The sequence below is a fragment of the Elephantulus edwardii genome, unplaced genomic scaffold, assembly GCF_000299155.1.
Source record: "Elephantulus edwardii isolate Elephantulus edwardi_28Jun2011 unplaced genomic scaffold, EleEdw1.0 scaffold00129, whole genome shotgun sequence".
NCBI classification, from domain to species: Eukaryota; Metazoa; Chordata; class Mammalia; order Macroscelidea; family Macroscelididae; genus Elephantulus; species Elephantulus edwardii.
Window position 1 is genome coordinate 2,518,684 of NW_006399879.1, and position 22,122 is coordinate 2,540,805.

Sequence of the window (22,122 nt, forward strand, 5' to 3'; positions counted from 1 at the left end):
CCCCAGGATTTGGAGGAACTGGAAAAGGCACTTCAGACCAAGCTGTCAAACATAGAGATGTTGGGGTCCGGTGACTCTGACTATATCACCCTGGCTGATGTGGAGAGGAGGGAGAGAGATTATTCGGAGCAACTAATGGATAACGTACGTGATGGGTTCCCTTTCCATACAAGGGCCTCGGTTTCTGGGACAAGCTCGATGAAAGCTGCAATAATGAGAGCAGATTTTAGACTTGAATTCCCTGTAACGTCCTGCCCTGGAGGCAGGAGCCCAGCTTCTGAAGGGACATGATAGAGGAGGAGGATTTCAGAAGCAAAGAATTACAGAGGGAGCCTTTTAATGAATTCCCTTCGTTTAAATTTCAGATTCATCTCTTTATCATTCAAAGCTCCGTGTAACCATCGATGTCATTATTTCTGGGGTGAGGGGCATGGGGCATACAGTCAGCTCTAGTTGCCGGCTTCTCCACCTCCTGGCCTCGTGTCCCCACAGATGCTTGTTTTAAATTCTAGAGGGGATGGTTTTTCCCCAGAAGGACCCTGTGTTCTCTTTGGGGTCCTGATCAGTCCCTCTCTGTTGTTATAATATTTATTTAACAGCATTTCTCAGCTCCCACTCTGTGCCAGGCCTGTTATTAGGCACTGCCCACCAGAAACCAAACCACACCCACTGCCACCCAGTCCGTGACAACTCATGCTGGCCCTTCATAGTTCCCAAGGATGCAGATCTAACTGGAGGAGACCACCCAGCTCTCTCCCACAGAGCAGCTGTAGATTCGAACTGATGACCTTTCTATTAGCAGCCTAACATGTATATCACTACTTTCCTTTCTTGGCAATGGGCATTCAGAATGAGCTTGGACGTAGCCCCGCCCAGGACATCCTCACAGCCCAGGGGATTGCGGAGACCAAGAGTGAGCAGATGCTAACTCCGTGTGTCCCATTCACTGAGACAGAGAGAAGCATGGTAGGCTCAAGTCAGGAAGGAGTTCTTTTCACCCCAGAGCTGCTGATGTTATTAGGGGCTGTCGCCTGGTACCCTGCTCATTGTGACCCTGTGAACAACATAGCTAAGTTGTTGCAGACCGAGGGTAAAGTATTTTTATAATTATTATTAATGAGGCAGACAGACAGGAATGAGATAGAACAGAGAGCATAAAACAGGGGCCAGCAGTTCTCCACTGAAGGGCCCAAGCCATGTTTCTCTGTGTATTTATTGATAATCAGGGGAAGCACATCATAAAAAGAATTCCTTGTAAATGAAGCCGAATTTTCCTCTATTGTCAACCTAATGCTCTATCTAGCTCAGGAAGTATTTCACAGGTAGTAACACTCCCTCTGTAGGGGAGGGCCTAGCTGTCTCTTGTCTGCAGGGAACAAACAGCTCATTTTCTGTGATCTGTCACAAGAGAAATCCTAACTTATAAATTTGTAATTCCTTCAATTCCTGAACAAGGGTTTTCATATAATATTTGGTATGAAGTTTGGCTCCCCATACTAAGTGTTCCTGCACCATCAACCACGTCTCTGCTGGGCTTGAGCGCGTTGCTGCCATGATGGTGTCCATTCATCTGGTTAAGGGTCTTCCTCTCCTTCACGTTCTAAGCACGAAAACCTTCTCCTGAGACTGGACCCTCTTGACAACATGCTGAAGTATGTGACACGAAGTTTCCGCGTCCATGCCTTTAAGGAGTACCTGGCTACACCTCTTCCAAGATGGTTTTTTCTGTTCTCTTGTCAGTCCTTGGGATTTTCAGGACTCTTATCCAACACCACAGCTCAAAGGCTTCAGTTCTTCTCCAGCCTTCCTTATTCTTTGTCCACCTTTCACACGTATATGAAGTGATGGGAATCTCCACGAAGGCCCTTCGTTGTCTGAAAGCTTTATTCCGTCTGCATCGTCACAGTAGATTCTAGGGTGAAAAGGCAGCCCTTCCCCGGCTGTGTTTTCAGTGCTTTCATCCTGAGTAGCTCACCTTCTGGTACTATGTCCAACCGTATCCCTCCGTTCGTCCTTGGGTTTTCAAAGGCCTGTGATTTCAGAACAAGTTGGCCGGGCCCCCTGCTTAGTCTGAAGCTTTGCTGAAACCTGTCCACCCTGAGGACCCTGTTGGTATTTAAGATACCAGGGTATAGTTTCTAGCGTTACAGCCGCACACCAGCCACCGCAGCATGGCGAACTGGCCGACAGCTGGTGACCTGGACACTTCTTCTTGTGGGTGAAGTCAATGACAGCTTATAGCGACACTGTGAACAACAGCTCACAGCCTGGCTCGCCCCTGCACCGTCGTTACCGTCTCTGTCCGGCTCAGGCCTGTGGTGACAGTCACCGTGTCAGTCCATCTTGTGGACGGTCTCCCTCTCTCTCTGACCTTTCCCAGCATGACGTCGCTCTCCAACGGCTGGTTCCTCTTGCCCAGAGTAAATGAGATGAAGTGTAACCATCTTCGCCTCTGAGGGGCACTCTGGTTACACTTCCTTCCAGACAGATTTGCTTGTTCTTTTGACACTCCCTGGGGTACTTAGTGTTCTTCAGCTCAAAGACGTCATTTCTTCTTTTGTCATCCTTATTCAGTGGCCAACTTTCAGGTGCACATGATGCAATTGAAAAGGCCGTGCCTTAGATCAGGCACTTAGTCTTTAAACTGACTTCCTCGCGCTGTAGCATGTTGGAGGGGTCCTTGACCACAGATGTCCAGTTAGAGTGGCTGCTTCTTGTTGTTAGGTGCCATTGAGTCAAGAACGACCCATAGTGCCCCTACACAGAGCAGATCTGAACCCTGTCCTACCCTGTGCCATCCTCACAATCTCTGACACACTTGAGCCCATTGCAGCGGTCACTGTGTCAGTCCACCTGGTTGAGGGCCTCCCTCTCTTCTGCTGACCCTTCACCTTCCCAAGGATCATGTCCCTCTTCTAGGGTAGCCTCTCCTGGCAACATGCCTGAAGAATATGAGTTGTTGTTGTTGTTGTTATGTGCCATCAACTTGTTTGCGACTCATAGCGACCCTATGTACAACAGGCCTAAACCCTGCTCTGTCCTGTGCCAATCTCATTGCCTCTGACACACCCATCCCGATTACCCCAGTCACTGAATCAATCCACCTCATAGAGGGTCTTCCTCTCCTGCGCTGTCCCTCCACCCTACCAAGAATGATGTCCCTCTCTAAAGACCTGTCCCTCCTTACAACATGTCCAAAGTATGTTAGGGGGCCGACTCCCCATCTTCTCTACTGTCCTCACTTTCCTCTCCCCCTCACCTCTACTCTCTGATACTCTCACTATCCAGCGTCCTGGGGTCTTAGCTGTGCTCGTTGGTCAGTGAGTGAGTGACTGAGAAGGAACAAGGAGCGGACACCCCCTTTCCCATCCTACATCTCCCAGCCCAGCTTGTCATTAGCTGCTTTTCAGAAGTAGGTCACCAGGCCTTTATTCGTAGTATCTTAACCAGAAAACTTGCTGAAACTTGTTCACCGTGAAAGCAGGATGCGGTCTCCACTGATGAATGCCGGTAGCTGTACGTGGGCTGGCTCGACCAGGACTCGAGCCTCAGTCTCCATCATGGAAGACAAGAAGTCAAATGGTAAAACACCACTGACCCCTAGCAGTCCTCATTCCATTACCACAGCTGGACAGTACATCAGCTGTTGCGGGGGGGAAAGGGACAAACTTAAGGGTAGAGAAAGCTCTGGAGTCCCCAAGCTGATGGGAACAGCTAAAAAGTGGCCGATGAAGGGGTCATTGAGTGAGAATGAGACCCCTGGAGATGGAGGCCAAGCATTTGGAGAGGTGCCAGTTCCAGCAGGTAGGGCTCAGCTCTGACAGTGCCCGCCCCTGAAATCTGCAGGTGCAGGCTCTGCCCTGGCAGTGCCCATCTCCAGAATCTCTCTGCAGATGCAGGCTCTGCCCTGACGGTGCCCAACCCTGGAATCTGTCTGCAGGAGTGGGCTGTGCTCTGACAATGCCCAGTCCTGAAATCTGCAGGTATGAGCTCTGCCCTGGCAGTTCAAGGCTGTGTTTGGGGAAACAGGTCACCAGCCTTTCTTCTGATGTGCCCGTGAGTGGGGTTGAACTGCCAACCTTTTGGTTAATAGTCGAAAACCTAACCATGTGAGCTTTACTCTCCCAATCCATGCATATCTAGAATTGAAATGCATGAAGCTCAGAACCTGCCATATACCTGCTACTGTAAAGGAAAGTTCCCGGCAGATCTATTCCTGAAGCTCTGAGAAGCGACAGTGATCACAGGTTCACATTACAACAAAACCCCAAACACTGTTGTGGAGTCATCTCTGACCATAACAACCCTATAGGACAAAGTAGAACCGCCCATGGGGCTCCTCGGCTCTGCACCTTTATGGAAACAGACGGCCTCACCTTTCCACTGTGGAGCATCAAGGAGATTCAAAGCATCAGACTTTCTATTAGTGGCTGAATGTCTCAGCCCTGCACCACCAGGTCTCCTTCAGGATCAAAGCCAAGCCCTCCACATCCTCGGCCACTTGCAATCCCCAGTTCTGCTCCCATTAAGAAGGGGAGAAAAGCTTCAAAAAAAAGGGGGGGGAAAAAAAAAAAAAAGGCTTTTTTGTTAGGAGTTTTTTTTAATCTATTTGAGTGAAAGTTTACCAATTGCATTTTAGTTTTTTCAGACAATGATTCTCAGTCATTAAGTACATTGACTGATGTCAGGGATGCATCTTGTCTCCACACCTTTTCAATCTGCATGTGGAACAGATTATCCGGGAGGCTGGGCTCTATGAGGAGGAATGCGGCATCAGGATTGGAGGAAGACTCATCAACAATCTGCATTATACAGATGACACAACCCTGCTTGATGAAACTGAGGAGGACCTGAAGCACTTGCTGCAGAGGGTCAAGGACTGTAGCCTTCAATGTGGATTGAGGCTCAATATCAAGAAAGCAAAGTCACCCTGAAACCCACAGCGTCCCTTTCCAGCAGGAAGTAGCTAAGAGAATACGCCGTCCCCTTTTCCTTATGACTCAGGGTGAAGTCTCTCTCAGGGAGGAGTGATAGGGAATGGCAAAGGATACACTGACAAAGAAGATTAATCAGAACTGGCTTTGACAAGCACTGTGGCATTTGGACAAGAACAAACTGGGAGGAGGGTAGAGAGAATAGTGCAACAATGAATGAGTGGAAGCCCAAAATCTCTGTAAATGTTTATGAAAATTAATAAAATATAATTATAAAAAAAAAAAGAAAGCAAAGATTCTCACCACTGGGCCAATTGGCAGCATCATGACAGATGTAGAAGAGACTGAGATTGTTAACACTTTGAGTTTGCTTTTAGTTGGCTCCACAATCAACACTCTTGAAACCACTAGTTAAGAAATCAAAAGGTTAATTGCATTGGGGAAGTTTGCTGCCAGGGACCTCTCCAGAGTGTTGAAGAGCAACAATGTTAATATAGCAACTAAAATGCACCTGATCCAAGCCATGGCCTTCACAATTACTTACTATGCATCAGAGAGCTGGACAATGACTAAGGATGACAGAAGAATTGATGCCTTCGAGTTATGGTGTTGGAGAAGAGTCTTGAACATACCATGAACTGCCAAGAGAACAAACATCTATCCTGGAGAGGGTGAAACCAAGCTACTCCTTGGAGGCAAAGATTCTGAAGCTCCATCTCACAGACTTTGGACTGGGGAGGGACTGGTCCTTGGAGAAGGACATCATACTTGGAAGGGTGGAGGGCCAAGGAGATGATGACACCGGATGAGATGGCTTGACACAGTGCCTGTGGCGATGGGGTCAGGCATGTCAGAGATGGTGAGGTTGGCTCAGGATAGGGCAGGGTTCAGAGCCTTTGTTCACACAGTCTCTACGGACCATAGTCGACTCAGCAGCACATAACAGCAAGACGCAGCAGGCCCCCTCCTCCTACCATCTCTGTTTATTAATTTTTCCCTCTTTTCTTCTCGCCACAACCATTTAATCCATAGTGTGTAGTCTGTTCATTGCAATACACGTAATGTCTGATCATCTATTCATTTCAGATTGACCTACCCTTCGCTTATTGAACGCAGGAATTATCTACCCGTTCTCAGCCTCCTCTCCCCATCACCCCTCCCCGGCCCACGGTCGTATTTTTAGAACTGGTTTTACATGCATAATGTGAAGACTGTTCATGCTCAGTGCCCTCCCTGCCGCGTTGTTCTTTCCAGGAATAACTCACATTTCAGTGGCCTTCCTGCCTTTCTTTTCTGAACGTTTTTTACCTCCTTTGGCCCGAAAGCTGAAAGGCCATTGTCCCGTTCTGTGTCTGCCCTGTAGCGATCAGGACCTGTCTGAGTCTTTAAGCTGCCTCAGCCTTTGCTTCCTGGCCTTATCAGCAGGCCTGTGGTGTTTGCTGAAAAGCCGCCTCGAAGCATCCACAATGGACCCGAACAGGAGCGCTCTCTAGAAGGCCATTGTCACCGGAATAACTCACCAGGCTGTCTCGATTGTCTGCCTGTGTTCTAGATAAGGGGCGACTCATAATCCCCAAATAAAGCCATGCCCTGTTCACAAGGCGCCCCTCATCCCCCTCCTCTCGCAGATGGAAGCCTTCTGGAAGTACGTGGAGAACACCCAGCACTTCCTGGTCCACCAGCTCAAGTGTTCCAGCTCCAGGGCCCAGCAGCTCATGTTCACTCTGACGGAGAGAATGATCCACGCCGAGGACTTGCTGCGGGAATCTCAGGATGCTCAGGCTCTGGTAACAGGGGACAGGGAGGGGACAGAGGTGTCCCAGGAGAAGCGTGGCATCCCAAGATTGGGGGAGCCTGGGAGACCAGCTAGCAGAATCCCTCCATATCACAGCGGAACGCAGCCCATTGCCTTCATCAATCAATAGAGATGTTATTGTGGTGCGAACAGTGGCAGCTTCTGCTGCTAAGAGAAGTCCCTCGGTAGAAAGGCCTGGTTATCGGCTGTTGGAAAAGCAGCCATTGGAGGCCCAGAGGAGCTCAGTTCTGCTCTGACCCACACACAGGGCTCCTGTGAGTCCACGTCTGCTTGGTGACAGGTGATGCTGGTGGCCTTAGGCTGACTGTGGGTGGCACTCTAGGCTGGACACACTGGGCAGTTATCTGGGGAGCCTAAGACACCCTGACGCTGGGTGCCCTGGAGAGTCAGGCTTGACCAGTCCAGGTGCAGCCCAGGCACTGGGGGAGACACGTGGATACTCACTGGCATAACCGGAGCGCTGTCCTTCCTGATGTGGCCGTAGAGGGCGCTCTGGTGGCACAGTCTGCAGGAAGTTAGGCTACTAACTCAAATGCCACTCTTCAGCGGTTCAAATCTACCATCAGCTCTGAGAGGGATGGGCATTCTCTGGTGACAATTTACAGCCTCAGAAACTCACTGGAGGGTCTCTGAGAGTCAGAAATCACCCGATGGCAATGGGCTTAAGTCTTGAGGGTTTGACTGTTGCTTTGAATGAGCTTGAGTTGTTTTTTGAATGAGCTTGAGTCTTGAGGTTTTGACTGTTGCGTTGAATGAGCTTCAGTTTTTTTAAGTAAGCTTGAGTCTTGAGGGTTTGACTGTTGCTTTGACTGAGCTGGAGTTGTTTTTTAAATGATCTTGAGTCTTGAGGTTTTGACTGGTCCTGGGTCCTGGTAATGTCCAGTTCAGCAGCTGGCCTGGCAGTAGTCAGAGCGGCCACTAGAGGGCACAAGAGGATAAGTGCCGAATGCCAGGTCTGCGTGCAGGGAAGGATTGATCCCAAGTGCCCTGGAAGTGGGGAGACTGGACTGTCCAGAGGTTTCAGAGAGCTACACACACTCACAGGGATTCAGAGAACCCCAACACTGAGGGGTCGCAGCTGTTTGTTTCTTACTTGGGTAGAAATGCCAAAGGCAGCAGGTTGAGGTGTGTGTAACATATGTTGCTGTTGTGAGCTGTCAGTCAGAACCGACCCATAGCTGACCCTCTGCGGGTTTTCAGAGGCAGTAAACCACCTGGGAGGAGAGTGTCCATCCTTCTCCCAAGGAGCAGCCAGAGGATTAGAACTGGGTGCCTTTGGGATTGCAGTGCAGCTTCTCACCACTAGGCCACCAGAGCTCCCTTTGTAACATACACAACCCTTGTTTAGTTCAACGGCTATTACATCATACAAAACCCTGCTTCCGTGGAAGCTGGACCCGTGGTCTGGAGTCCGAGCATTTCTGATTGGACAGCTGGACCCTAAAATTGGAGGAACCGTGAAAGGGGATCCGCGAGATCCTTTGAATCATCTGGCATGTCCAAGAAAGATAGGAAAGCTTTCATTAAAACATCATGAAAATAGCCATTGGTGGGCACCTTCTGTGAGAGGCTGTTCCTTGGGGAGGGACGGTCAGTGAAAGAGAGGAAGCCCCTCAGCCAGAAGGTCTGACACAGTGACCGCAGCAATGGGCCCCGTGTGCCAGATGGTGAGGAGGGCACCGGACAGGACGGGGCTCAGATCTGTTGTTTGTAGGGTCTCTGTGAGCCGTACTTGACTCATAATAGCCACTATGCTTGGCTATCATTTTAAAGACCTGACACATTTTAACTTACTATACTTGAACTTGTTAATCTTCCCACAACCCTATCAGTTAGTCCTTTAAGAAAGTTTCCACAGAGTCTGTCCTACCCCGTGCAGACCCCGTGTGTGAACCCCGTGTGTGGACTCGGTAAGGTTTTCAGAAAAAGCTGATTGTGAGAAATCGATCACCCAGGCCTTTCTCCCAAGGTGGCCTCAGGTAAACCCCAAACGTCTGTCATCCTCTCAGAGACACCCACCCTTTTAAAACTCAAACTCAAGTCAACTCATTGCCATCAAGTGGGAGCCGCGTAGTGACCCCAGTGGGTCTCTGGGCTTGTCCATCTCTCGGGAGGAGATTGCATGGCCACTGGTGGACTCGGATCACCCCTGAGGTGTGGCCTGGTCAGCAGTCCAGCTCCTGGACACCCAGAGCTCCCTCCCCTCTGTGAAGGGCCCCCGAGTGAGGCAAATGGTTAAGACGCTCGGCTGCTAACCTAAAGGTCAAAGGTTTGAGTCCACCCAACGGAGCCTCACAAGAAAAGCCTGGTGATCTGGAAACTCACCCAGGCAAACCCTGCGGGGTGCAGTTCTCCTCCGCCCAGCCGGGGTCCCCAGGAGCCAGCACAGACTTGACGGGCAACTGGTCGACTCATTTTACACCCGCAGAAACTGAGGCCCTGGCCCAGCAAATCAGCTGGTCAGGGCTGGGCAGCCACAAAGCTGGGGCCACAGTTCTCCTGGCCCTTGCCGTGATGCCCATTCTCCCCCCCAACCTTGCTCACGCACACCCCACCTCCATCTTGCCTTGACATTAACCACAGAGATGTGGGCCCTCCCTCCTGACCAGGGGCCTGCACGGGCTTTTCAGTGGACTCACCAGGTTACACCAGGACGGCCCACCCTATCCGGCCCCAGCCCTCACCCCGGGTTTGTCTGGGCGGTTGTTTTGAAGGTTTTGTTGTGGTTCAGGTCAAAGTCTGCCGAACACGTGGATTGGCGAGTCAAGAGTGCAGACACCGTTTCAGGACATAGATTACAATCCCCTCAATGTGACAGCACTCTTCCCAGGCCCGCTGTGGATGTCCCATTTCCACTTGTCCTTCCCCCCCACCCCTCCCTGCCTCCTGAGCCTTGTTTGGGGGCGCATGCCGCCCTCTTCATCTCATGCACGCCTGTGTGTGTGTGTGTGCGCGCGCACGCGTGTGTAGTTCCAGGATTGATGAGTGTCTTGGAACTGCAGCCCCAGATGTGTGTGTGTGTGTGTGTGTGTGTGTGTGTGTGTGTGTGATAGTTCCAGGAATGATGAGGGTCTTTATACCACTATCCCTGACCCCGTGTGTGTGTGTGTGTAGTTCCAAGATTGATGTGTGTTGTGGTCCCACAAACCCCGATCCCCCTGACTGAGCTGCCCCCACCCCCCTGACTGAGCTGCCCTATCCTCTGTCCACCCCTGGCCCTCGGGCGCTGGTCCTCTTGCCCCCTCTAGTGGTCACTCTGAGGATCGTCAGACCAGTTGTTGAATGAGAAGGAAAATTCAAAGCCTTGGTCAGTTGGGCTAGTCAAGTGGCCTTCCTGGAGGAGCCACAGTGTTCTGCTGTCCACTGGGGGTCCCCTCACTGTTGACAGTGTTCAGACGCTCAGCAGACTTAGTGCCTCCCAAGCTGGGCTGGGCAGAGGGGACAGAGTGACCCAGCCTTGGCCTTGTCCTCAGGACTGTCCAGCTTGGGCTTCCCATTGTGTAAGCTTCTCCAGGACAGAAATACAATGTAGAGCAGGTCACTGTGGGGGCTCTTAGTCGGGCACGGTGAAGGGGGGAGAGGTAGATGAGAATCCTGAGGGGAAGGCAGTGAGACTGGGCGGACAGCCCAGGGGTCAGCAGCAGGCTGGTGTGAAGGACAGAGTGCCCCTGGGACCCCAGGACAGAGGTCTGTCTGATTTCCCCTGTGCTCTGCCCAGAAGGACATGGTGTGCCTGGATTGGAGCCAGTGGTCAGAGCTCCAAGGCTGTGTGTAAGGGCCCCTGGTGGAGCAGTGGTTAAAGCAGTAGCTTCCAGCCCAGAGGCTCAGACCCACCAGTCACACCACTGGACAAAGATGACGTGTCTTGCTCCATTGTTGTTGTTGATTGCCTTCGAGTCCAGCATGACTCATAGTGGCCCTATGAACAAAAGGCCTGAAGCCCCTCTACAACGATCGACATTGATCAAAGCACATCGTTTCCAGAGGCGTGATGTTTAGGAATGGGCAATTCTACTCTGTCCCACGGGATCAATACAAGACGGCATCGGCTCGAAGCAGGGGTAGGTGGAAGGCCATGCCTTAGCCAGATCTTCAGCCCTCATGGCACAGTGGGTTACGTATTGGACTTATAACCGAAAAAGTCAGCGGTTCAAATCTACCAATAGCTTCACTGGATAAAAAGAAGGGTTTTCGTAGAAACCCAATGATATTGGCATCCACTTGAGGGCAGTGTTGTTTGGGGGCCGAGCACAGGCTGGGACACCCCAGCTCACTGTCTCTGTCTCTGCCCTGCACCAGGACATCCTGGAGAGGACCCTGGCCCGCGAGCACATGGCCAAAGTGATGGAATTCCTGAAGCTGCAGATCCAGGAAGAGGCCAAGTGTCGGCTGGCGGCCATCTCCCATGGCCTGGAGCTGCTGGTGGTGCAGGGCCAGCTGAGTGGACAGCAGACGGAAGAGCTGCTGGCCCAGCAGCACAAGGCCTTCTGGGAAGAGGCCGAGCTCTTCAGCCGGGGTGAGGGCAGGGGGCAGCCTCGCCACCCTTCTCCAGGACAATGTCTCTTGTTCATGTTCTGGTCATGTCAGCATAGTCAGCTCTGGTGACCTAGTGGTAAAGAGCTGTGTTGCCAAAACAAAAGTATGCGGTTCAAATCCACCAGGTGCCCTGCAGGAGAAAGACAGGCAGTCTCCTCCCGTACAATTAACTGCCTCTGAAAGCCTGCTGGAGGGTCAGCCTGTGCATTGATTGTGCCTCAACAGTCTACAATAACAACAACATGTCAGCATGGTGGTGGAGTGGGTTATGTGCTGGGTGCTAGCAGAAGGGTCAGCAGTTCAACTCCGCCAGCTGCTCCCTGGGAGAAAGAGGAGGCAATCTCTCCCATTAAGATTTACACCCGGGAAACACACGGAAGGTGGCCGCATATCTGAGTCTGCTCAGAGGCAGTGAGTGTGTTCTGCTTTCATTTTTCATGGGGCCATCAGCTCTGCACAGCAGCCAATGAAGCCTTGGACCCAAGACTAGTTGGGGGGGGTACCTTCAAGTGACAGAGGACCTATGGCTTTGGAGGGCCAGGACACCCCCCCTCCCGGACTACCCTGCAGGACAGAACTACAAGTGTGGCATGTGCCCTGTCACTGCGGGGGGCTGCAGCTGCTGTGGATGGGCTGAGGGGTGAGCTGTGATGCTGTGCTCTGCCTCCCACTGCAGAGTTTGTCCAGAGGGGCACAGACCTGGTCAGGATGTCACTGCAAGGCCAGGCGGAAGTGATGAGCAGGCTCTGGGTGGTCCAGGAAGAGGAGCACAGAGTCTTCCTGACTGAGACTCAGATGGCCACTGACCCGGATGACTTCCTCAAGGTGACCTGTCCCTGACTCCTATCCATGTCCAAGGCATTGTGGCTGGGACTAGCCCTGCGGGGGGCTGGGCAGGGCTTCCCTACCCATGTCCAAGGTGCTGTGGCTGGGTATAACCCTGAGGGGGCTGGACGTGGCTTTGTTCCCTCACCATGTGCGAGAGATGGGGAGTCCTGACACAATCAATATGCGATCACCCTTCATCTCCCATGTGTCTGCCCAGCAAACTTAGACACATCCTTAGCTCTGTGTCCCCACAACATCCTTGTTGGTAACTAGTAATCAGTGTAACAGTCATAACACTTAGACGGGAGAGTCCACTTGGAGGGGCCCAGATTGACTGAACATTGCAGTGCCTGCCCCTGCTCTTGGGCCAGCCTGGGTGATGGTCAGTGGGCCTCCATTACTTAGGAAAAGTCACACCACCTGTGACAAGACAGAGAGGTGGTTTTGACTGGGAAGGACACTGGCAGGAGCACAGGAAGCTGATGTCACCCTCCAGAAGGAGAATAAATTAGTGTGCACTGGGGCAGCAGGGGGAAAGAATGAGCAAATGAATGAGTGGGTGGACAAATGAGTGGATTAAAAATTAATGAACAAATGATTTGGTGGATGATTAGATGAATAGATGGGTGGAAGGATAAGTGGATGGATGGATGGATAGATGGATGGATGGATGGATGGATGGATGGATGGATGGATTAAAGGTTGGGCAGATGGAAGGATAAATTAGTGTATAAATCATGGATGGATAGATGGTTGGGTGAATGGATGGATGATTAGTATATAAACACATGAATGGATTGATGGTTGGTTGGAAGAATGGATAGAGTAGTGTTTAAATACATGGACTGATGGATGTGTGGGTGGGTGGATGGATAGGTAGATGGATAGATTAATGTATAAATGAATGGATGGATAGATCAATGGAATGATGGACAACTGGGTGGGTGGATGGCTACATTAATGTATAAATGCATGCGTGGATAGATGGGTGGGTGGATGGATGTACAGAATATTGAATGAATGGTTAGATGGTTGGTTGAGTGGGTAGATGCAGGGATGCAAGGATAGATGGTTGAGTGGATGGAGGGGTAGATGAGTGGATTGGTGTATAAATGGAGGCATGGATGGGTTATTGAGTGATTGGATGGGTAGATGGATGGATTGTTGTATAAATGGAAGCATGGACGGGTGATTGAGTGGATGAAGGGGTACATGGGTGGATTGGTGTATAAATGGAGGCATGGACGGGTGATTGAATGGATGGATGGGTACATGGATGGATTGGTGTATAAATGGATACATGATCAAAGGGATGGACGGATGCCAGACAGTTCCATGTGTCATTTCCTTAGGGGTAAATCAGGTGAACACCCTTACCATCTGACGGGCAAGGTCCTTGGGGGAGAATCTTCTGGAAAGAAATGTAGTAAGCCCCCCTCGGGGCCCCAGGAGGACTCAGGTCCTGATTCCCCCACAGGCGTTTCATGGGATCCTAGAGAGGCAGCGGCTGACACGGAGTTACCTGGAGGAAGGAGAAGACGTCAGGATCACGGAGGCCTTGGCCGGGCTCTGCCAGGTGAGGGTGCCTTCTGCCCACAAGTGCCCTGAGGTCTGTGCATGTGAGGTTACGTTCCTGAGCCCCAGGCTCAGCTACAGTCCTGGCATCACAGGTGTGTGACCCCAAGCAGTCCCGTCAATGCTCCCCTTGTCCACACGGTACACGGGAAGCAGGTCTGGTCACACTGGAGGCCCCAGCCGGTTCAGGGGTGCTCTGCAGTCTCTTCCCTCAAATCCTTTCCCTCCACTCCCTCTTGTAAGAGCTTGTTCAGTCTGTTCCTGCTTCAGAGGGTTGCCATGTTGCTGTCAGTGTCTATCATCCATCTAGTTAAGGGCCTTCCTCCTTTTCTTTCTTCCTTTCTTCCTTCCTTCCTTCCTCCTTCCTTCCTTCCTTCCTCCCTCCCTCCCTCCCTCCCTCTCTCCCTCACTCTCTCTCTCTCTCTCTCTCTCTCTCTTTCTTTCTTTCTCTCTCTCCTTCTCTTTCTTTCTCTCTCTTTCTCTTCTCTTCTTCTCTTTTTTCTCACCCTGTATTTTACCACCTCCTTAGAAGCAGCAAATTTTGAGTCTTTATCTCACAGACCTTGGACATGTGGTCAGGAGGGACCAGTCCTTGGAAGGGGACCACATGCTTGGAAAGACGGAGGGTCTGCGAAGGAGAGGAAGACACTGTGAGTGCAAAGGACTTCAGCAGAGAGAGATTGGGAGGATGGCGGAGAGTCAGACAAAGTTTAGATCCACTTGGCCCAGGATGACACCTTCTCCGGGGATCGGCCCCTCTTGGAAGCTTGCTCACAGAACATGGAACAAAGCCTCTCCGTGCTTCGAAGAAGCCTCCTGGCTGCCGAGACAGTTTGGGGGGAGGGGGGAGGTGCTGTCATAGAAACACCACAGTTCTTGGGGTAAAAGTCTAAATCAAGGGTTCGGACCACACAGTGGTTCCTTATGCCACTTCTCTCCTCGCGTAAAGCAGTCTCTGGCGTCCTGTTCCTTTTGGTGAGTTCTCATATAGCTTCTGTCTTCACTCTGTGTCTCTGTGTCTTTTCTGTTCCTTTTATGATCAGGAAGGATTGTCTGTAGGGCCCCCTACAGTGCGAAGACCTTGCAGGCCCAGCACCAAGCCCCATGTCCACACCAAATCATATCTGCAGGTGCAGACAGTGGGGCTTCAGTCTATCTCTGGGTGGACTTGTTTAATCCGTGGTGGTTCTTGGCCTCAGGAGCTGTATCATAGCACCATCAGAAGCTTCCAGAAGCTTGTGGACATCCTTTTCCTTCAGACGCTCTCAGACATGACAAGCCTCCCCCAGGAAGAGCGTGAATACCTGAGACAGGAGGTCCAGGAGGACACCGCCCGGCAGCTGGGGACGTCTGACCGTTTCCGGAAACAGCAGTGGAAGCTCTTCCTGGAGGCCTGGGATCAAGAGAAGCAGGTGAGCTGTCCTCTGCTGGGGTCCCCTCGGTGTGCCCCACAGTGGGGACTGGTCAGCATGTTCCACAGGGTCCAGCCAGCACTTCCCAGGACTGGGTCCCGTCAGCACTTCCCAGGACTGGGTCGAGACAGCACTTCCCAGGACAGGATCCAGTCTGCATGTCCCATAGGGTCCGGTTAGCATGTCCCACAGCAGGGTCTGGACAGCGTGTGACAGGACAGGGTCCAGTTGGCATGTCCCACAGAAGGGTCTGGATAGCGCGGGTGACAGGACAGGATCCGGTTAGCATGACCCACAGCAGGGTCTGGACAACATGTCCTAGGACAAGGTCCAGTCACTGTGTCCCCAGGCAGGGTCCAGTCAGCATGTCCCACTGCATTTTGAACAGAGTGTAGTCACTGTTTGGGGCACACGTGGTGCATCATGGGAGATTCTCTCTCGAGCATCTTGCATTTCCTGTTCTAGACCTTACACTGGTGTCATTGCTGTCAGCTTTGACAGTAACCTACCCAGGGACTGGGGTAAGAGAGCCAGGATCCCCAGCTCCCAAGCCAGGAAGTCAGTGGGTAATGTTTTAGGTTGACCCATTGAGAAAAAGCAGCAGCCAAAGCCTGTCGTGAGCACAGAGCTTGGGTGCAGGGGGAGTCTTTGCTTGGGGGTACAGGGGGAAGCCTTTGCTGGGGGGTGTAGAGCAGTGTTAGGAGTGCGGGAAAATGCAGACATGTTCGTGGTAAAAATGGCACAAGACAACAAACTTAATACCCCTGAGTCGAATATGTGATGTCATGCAATTGTAGAGAGAAAAATGTAGAAATAATGTGCTTTTGTTATTGTTGTTGTTGTTATATGCCATTCTCTTGTGACTCAGAGTGTCCCATATACAACAGCACTGATCCTATCAAGCCAAGAACTCTGAGGGAACAAGCATATCCCCTTTGCCGAAGGATCTTCTGTTTAATTTGGAAACTTTGAACATCTCCATCTACGAGCAAAGTCCCGTCCGGAACAAGCCCTCAGGTTACAGCAGCTGACCATAGCCGCCAGCATAGGTCAGCTCCTCTTCATCCGGCTGGGCTCAGGTCAGCTCATCGCCAGCCATCGTGGCTAAGTTCAAAGGGTGTTAGCCACAAACTCCGGAGTTGGGCCCTTCACTCAGCCTCAGCCCCCCATGGGGCCATGTTAATAAGCCAGGGGTCCTCATGACTCCCTGCTCCTCGAGCCAACAAACCCTTTTCTGCTTATCAGTACATCCGTGCGTGCTAGGTGGACAGTGCTGACAGAACGTGTCCACACTCAGCCTGTTTCTTCATTGTGGTGTGCCTCCTTCTTCCATTCCTGTGGACCCAGGGGGTTGCTATGAGTGAACGTACCAGTGCCCTTCAAGTCCTGGAAGTGGACGCTGATGGGCACCGACTTTAGAAGCCAGTGGCTTGTTTGGGGAGATGTTTGTCAGCAGATGTGCTCAGTACAGCTTCCTTTTTGATTTCTTGACGGCTGGTATCAGGGTGTTCATTGTGGATCCAAGCAAAATGAAATCATTGACAACTTCAAGCTTCTCTCCGTCTGTCACAATGTTACGTATTGGCCCAGTCGTGAGGACTTTTGTTTTCTTAGTGGTGAGATGTAATCCATATTGAAGACTGTGTGGTCTTTGATCTCCTGAAGGAAATGTTTCACATCTTCTTCAGTTTCTGAGACTAAGATTGTGTCATCTTCATAGTGCGGGTTGTTGGGTCTCCCTCCAATCCTGATGTCACTTTCTTCTTCATATAATCTAGCTTCTTAAATGAGTTATTCAACATATAAATGGAATAGATATTAAGAATAGATAGAAAGGTGATGCACACTTTTTCTGATTTTAAACTTTGTTTTGTTTAGACAGTTGTCTCTTGGTCTATGGAGAGGTTTCATTTAACACAATCAAATGTTCTGGGATTCCCATTCTTCTTAGAGTCAGCCACAGTTTGTTGTGATCCACACAGTCAAAAGTCTTTACATGGTCAATGAAACACAGATAGACATTCCCCTGGTTCCCTCTGCTTTCGTCCAAGATCCATCTAACATTAGCTATAATATCCCTAGTACCAATACTTCTTCTAAATCCAGCCTGCACTTCTGACGGTTCTCTGTTGACATGTTACTCCAGTCTTTTTTGGATAATTTTCAGCAGAATCTTGCTTGCATATGATATTAATGATATTGTTTGATAATTTCCACACTCTGTTGAGTCACCTTTCTTTAGGATGGGAACAAATATAAATCTCTTCCAGACAGTTGGCCAGGAGGTTGTCCTCCAGATTTCTTGACACAACCTGGTAAGCACATCCAGGGCAGCATCTGTTCGTTGAAATATGTCAGTTGGTACGCCATCAATTCCTGGGGCCTTGTTTGTTTGTTTGTTTGTTTGTTTTTGCCAATTTTTTCAGAGCAGCTTGAACATCTTCCTGCATCACCAACAGGCTCTTGCTCATTCTTCTGTGTCCGCCAATTCCTTTTGAGACAATGACTCTGTATACTCTTTCCATCTTCTTTTACTGCTTCCTGGATCATTTAATATTCAGTCCAAAGCATCCTTAAGGATTGCAACTCAGGGTTTGCATTTGCTCCTCAATTTCTTCAGGTTAAGAAATGCTGAGCGAGGTCAGCCCCTTTGATTTTCTGACTCCAGCTATTTGCACATTTCATTATAATATTTTACTTTGCCTTCCTGTGCTGACCTTTGAAATCTTCTGTTCAGCTCCTTAAATTCTTGATTTCTTCCTTTTGCATAGGCTTCTTGGTGCTCTAGTGAAATATTCAGAGTCCTTTCTGACATCCACCTTGGTATTTGCTTCCTCCTCTCTCTGTGTGCTGACCCCTGCATTCTTCCTGGATTATGTTATTGATATCCTCCCACAGCTTATCTGGTCTTTGCTCATTAGTGTTCTAGGCCTCAGACCTGTTCCTGAGATGCTTTGAAATTCAGATGGCAGAGACTCGAGGTCAAATTTTTGTTCCCATGGATTTGAATTACATTTCCTTAGCTTCAGATTGAACTTATAACACTCTTGGTACCAGTGGCCAGGAAATTAAAAGACAAATTGCATTGGGAAAGTCTGCTGTCAGAGACATCTCCAAAATACTGAAGAGTAATGATGTCAGTCTGAAGACTAAGGTGTGCCTGATACAGGCCATGGTATGTGCAATTACTTGCTATGCATCAGAGAGCTGGACAATGACTAGGGATGATAGAAGGAGAATTGATGCCTTTGAACTGTGGTGCTGGAGAGAGTATTGAATATAACATGGACTGCTAAGAAAACGAACAGGTTCATCCTAGAGAGAGTGAACCAGACTGCTCCTTGGAGGCAAGGATTCTGAGGTTTCGCCTGACATACTTTGGACATGTTCTAAGGAGGGACCAGTCCTTGGAGAGGGACGTCATGTTGGGAGGGTAGAGGGACATCACAAGAGAGGAAGACCCTCTATGAGGTGGATTGATTCAGTGACTGGGGAAATAAGGGTAGGTACATCAGAGACAGTGAGATTTGCACAGGCTAGAGCAAGGTTTTGGACTGTTGTACATAGGGCCCCTATGAGTCACAGGTGACGTGACGGCACATAACAACAGCAACCACGTATTTAATAACTCCATGTGAGAAAGAAGAGGCCGTTTACTTCTTTAACAATTTACTGCCTCAGCAACCCTGGCAGGGGCAGGGGAGTGCAGGTCCACCCTGTGCTATAGAGACTCTGAGTCAAAACCAAGCGCACGGCAGTGAACTTGATTTCTTGGTTATTTGAAATCCGGGACCTGGAATGTAATAATAACTCTCCTTCTCCTCGCTGCAGAGTCACAACCGACTCAGTGCTGACTGTACGATGGGAGTTTAATTACCGAAGACTGTAAATTGCACTGTAGGAAGTTGCCCATTTTTCTCCCACAGAGCAGCTCGTGGGTTCAAACCACATTGTCTTTGGGTTAGTAGCACTGCTAGAGACTGCGTCACCAGGGCACTGGTGGGATGTACTAGGTACTAAAAGCCTGCACTGTGGCCAGCCAGAATAATACAAATCATCCCGGAGTCTTCTGATCCATTTCCTTCCGATTGTCCTAAAGAAAGCTAAAGTCATCTTATTCATGCCAAGCCCTGGGCCCGATTCATTTCCCCAGACTGTCTAATTCACATAGGAGGCCTGGTGCGCAGTGGCCTGGTTACGTTGTGGGCTGTTCGCAGAAAGGTTGGAAGTTCAAATCCAGCAGCCACTGCTCTGGGGGACGGACGGTGCTGTCTGCTCCCAGGAGGGTTTACAGCCTTGCAAGCCCAGCTGAGGGTCCCCACTGAGTGAGAATGGACTTGACAGTGATGAGTTTAGTTCACTTGGTTCATTCTTAGCCTCTGGCGTCACAGTTTAGGAAGCTCCCTGAGGAGTCTGGCAGGCCTCTGATGTGGGCCACCTGGCTGGAGGTGTTGTCGGAAGACCACTCACCCTGGAAGATGCAGTCCTGGGTTTGAGCCAGGGTGAGCACCTGAGTTCAGGGGTGGCTCCCGCCAGCTAGCCATCCTCACAACTCTGACTCTGTACAGCTCGCTGAGGGTCTCAGAACCCCAACTGCATGTCTGAAACACAGGGGTCAAAGCACCCACCAAGTTCCTGTGAGGGAAATCTTTCCATACGATGTCCTTCCAATAATCCCATCATTTTCTCTTTGACCTTGAAGAGGCTCAGACACGAAGCTCTGATAAAATAACTACACAGACCACCTCTGGTTCCTCTCTAACCTTCTGCTTACATTTCTTAGTCATTTAGGTGACTGTCAGGCTGTGCATGTTGTGGTTGTCAGGTGCTTTCATGGGACCAGTTCTGACCCACAGAGTCCCACACAGGACAGGATGAAATGCCCCCCAATCCTGTGCCATCCTCACCGCCTCGGCTGGGTCAGTCCACTTCTTTGAGGGTCCTCCTCCTTTTCACTGATCCTCCACTACCCCAAACCTGATGTCCTTCCCCAGGCTCCCTCCTGATAATTGTTGTTAAGTGTCATCGAGTCGCCCGTCACTCACTGTGACCCTGTGTAGAACAGCCCTAAACCCTGCTCTATCCTGTGCCAATCTCACCATCTCTGACACACCTACCCCCATTATTATTACCCCAGCCACTGAATCAATCCACCTCATAGAGCGTCTTCCTCTCCTGCGCTGTCCCTCCATCCTCCCAACCATGACATCCCTCTCCAAGGACTGGTCTCTCCTTGCAACATGCCCAAAGTATGTCAGAGGAAGCTTCAGAATCCTTGCCTCCAAGGTGCAGCCTGGTTTAACCCTCTCCAGGATGAACCTGTTCATTTTCTTAGCAGTCCATGGTACATTCAATACTCTTCTCCAGCACCACAGCTCAAAAGCATCACTTCTCCTTCTAGCCTCCCTAGTCATTGTCCACCTCTCTGAAGCAAAGCAAGTGATTGCAAATACCATGGCCTGTATAAGGTGTACCTCAGTCTCCAGACTGAAATTGTTGCCCTTCAGGACTTTGGAGAGGTCTCTGACAGCAGACTTTCACATCACAATACGTCTTTTAATTTCTTGGCTGTTGGTGCCAAGAGTGTTGACTGTGGAGCCAAGCAAACTAAAGCTGTTAATAATCTTGAACTCTTTACCATCCATTGTCCCAGTGGTGAGAATCTTTGTCTTCTTGATATTGAGCCTCAATCCATATTGAAGGCTGCAGTCCTTGACCTTCTGCAGCAAGCACTTCAGGACCTCCTCAGTTTCAGCAAGCAGGATTGTGCCATCTGCATAACACAGATTGTTAGTGAATCTTCCTCCAGTCCTGACCCCACGTTTCTCCTCATAGAGCCCAGCCTCCCGGATAATCTGTTCTGCATACAGGTTAAAAAGGTATGGAGACAGGATGCAGCCCTGGTGTACACCCTTCCCAATTTTGAACCATGCAGTGTTCCCTTGCTCTGTTCTGACGACTGCCTTCTGGTCCAAGTATAAGTTTCTCATTAGCACAATCAAGTGTCTGGGATTCCCATTCTTCTCAGAGTCAGCCACAGTTTGTTATGATCCACAGAGTCTCTCCCTCCTGATTTCTGAGAAGCACTTGGGCTGCACTTTCCCCAGGACAGATTGCCAGACCATCGGACAGTTAGGAGTCTTCACCGTCCTCACAATTCAAGGCATCGCTTCCTTGGTCTTTCTGATCTTTATTGTCACTTGTTTCATTTGTGTTTGTGCGTAGGGTGTGCGTTTTCCTCTACTTAGGGGAAGCTCTTCAAGAGAAATGCTACAGGCAAGAGGCAGCCAGAAGAGCTAATGACCTCATCAGCTGATCAATGCAGTCAGCAGACTCTTCGCAAGGTGTCCATGGCATAATCCACTTGCTGGTTGATTCCTTAATAGCTTTAAATGAAGTAGTTAAGTAATTAAGTGTCTAAAGCAAGATAATTAGAGATCGAGATAGTCTTCTGATTTCCTTATTTCTTCAATGATGGAAAAATAATAAATGAGCTTTCTGTAGTTGAGAGGAATCTTTGTTATCAGAAGAAAAAGAACAAAACCATTCACAGCAAACCGGAAGGTTTTCTACCCTGGAATCAAAGCCCATTTCCCTCACGTGGATTCTGATCAAGGGTATCCCCATCTGTGCTGGGCTGTGGTCTTCACTTGAAGCAGATCTTCAAATCTTCCTGCAATAAACTCATGGTCATGGAGTGGATTCTGACTGACAGAGCCCCACCATTGAGTTGCCAAAGCTGCACACCTTTGCCAGAGAAGATTGCCCCTCCTTCTCCAAAGGAACAGCTTGTGGGTTTGGATCGTTCGTCTTTTAAGTAGCAGCTCAACACTTTACACACATCATCACCACAGCCCCTTAATTTTACAAAGGGTTTCATTTATTTCATAGCCGGTTCCTGATACATGCCACAGACAGTGTGGATGGAGCTTAAAGACGTTGATGTTGAGCTTCAGTCCATATTTCAGCCCTTGACCTTCTGCAGCAGATGCATCAGGTCCTCCTCAGTTTCAGCAAAAAA

The 22,122-nt window shown here is 50.0% G+C and overlaps 1 protein-coding gene across 1 annotated transcript in view; it reads left to right on the forward strand.

Annotated features, from left to right (window-relative positions):
• Positions 1-22,122, forward strand: part of EVC (Ellis van Creveld syndrome) — a 107,405-nt gene that overhangs the window by 54,011 nt on the left and 31,272 nt on the right. The window contains exons 11-16 of the mRNA XM_006893642.1: positions 7-144; positions 6,563-6,721; positions 11,050-11,266; positions 11,963-12,111; positions 13,592-13,690; positions 14,889-15,101. Of these exons, the coding sequence (XP_006893704.1) occupies positions 7-144; positions 6,563-6,721; positions 11,050-11,266; positions 11,963-12,111; positions 13,592-13,690; positions 14,889-15,101 (975 nt within the window). The remainder of the gene's footprint in view (positions 1-6; positions 145-6,562; positions 6,722-11,049; positions 11,267-11,962; positions 12,112-13,591; positions 13,691-14,888; positions 15,102-22,122) is intronic.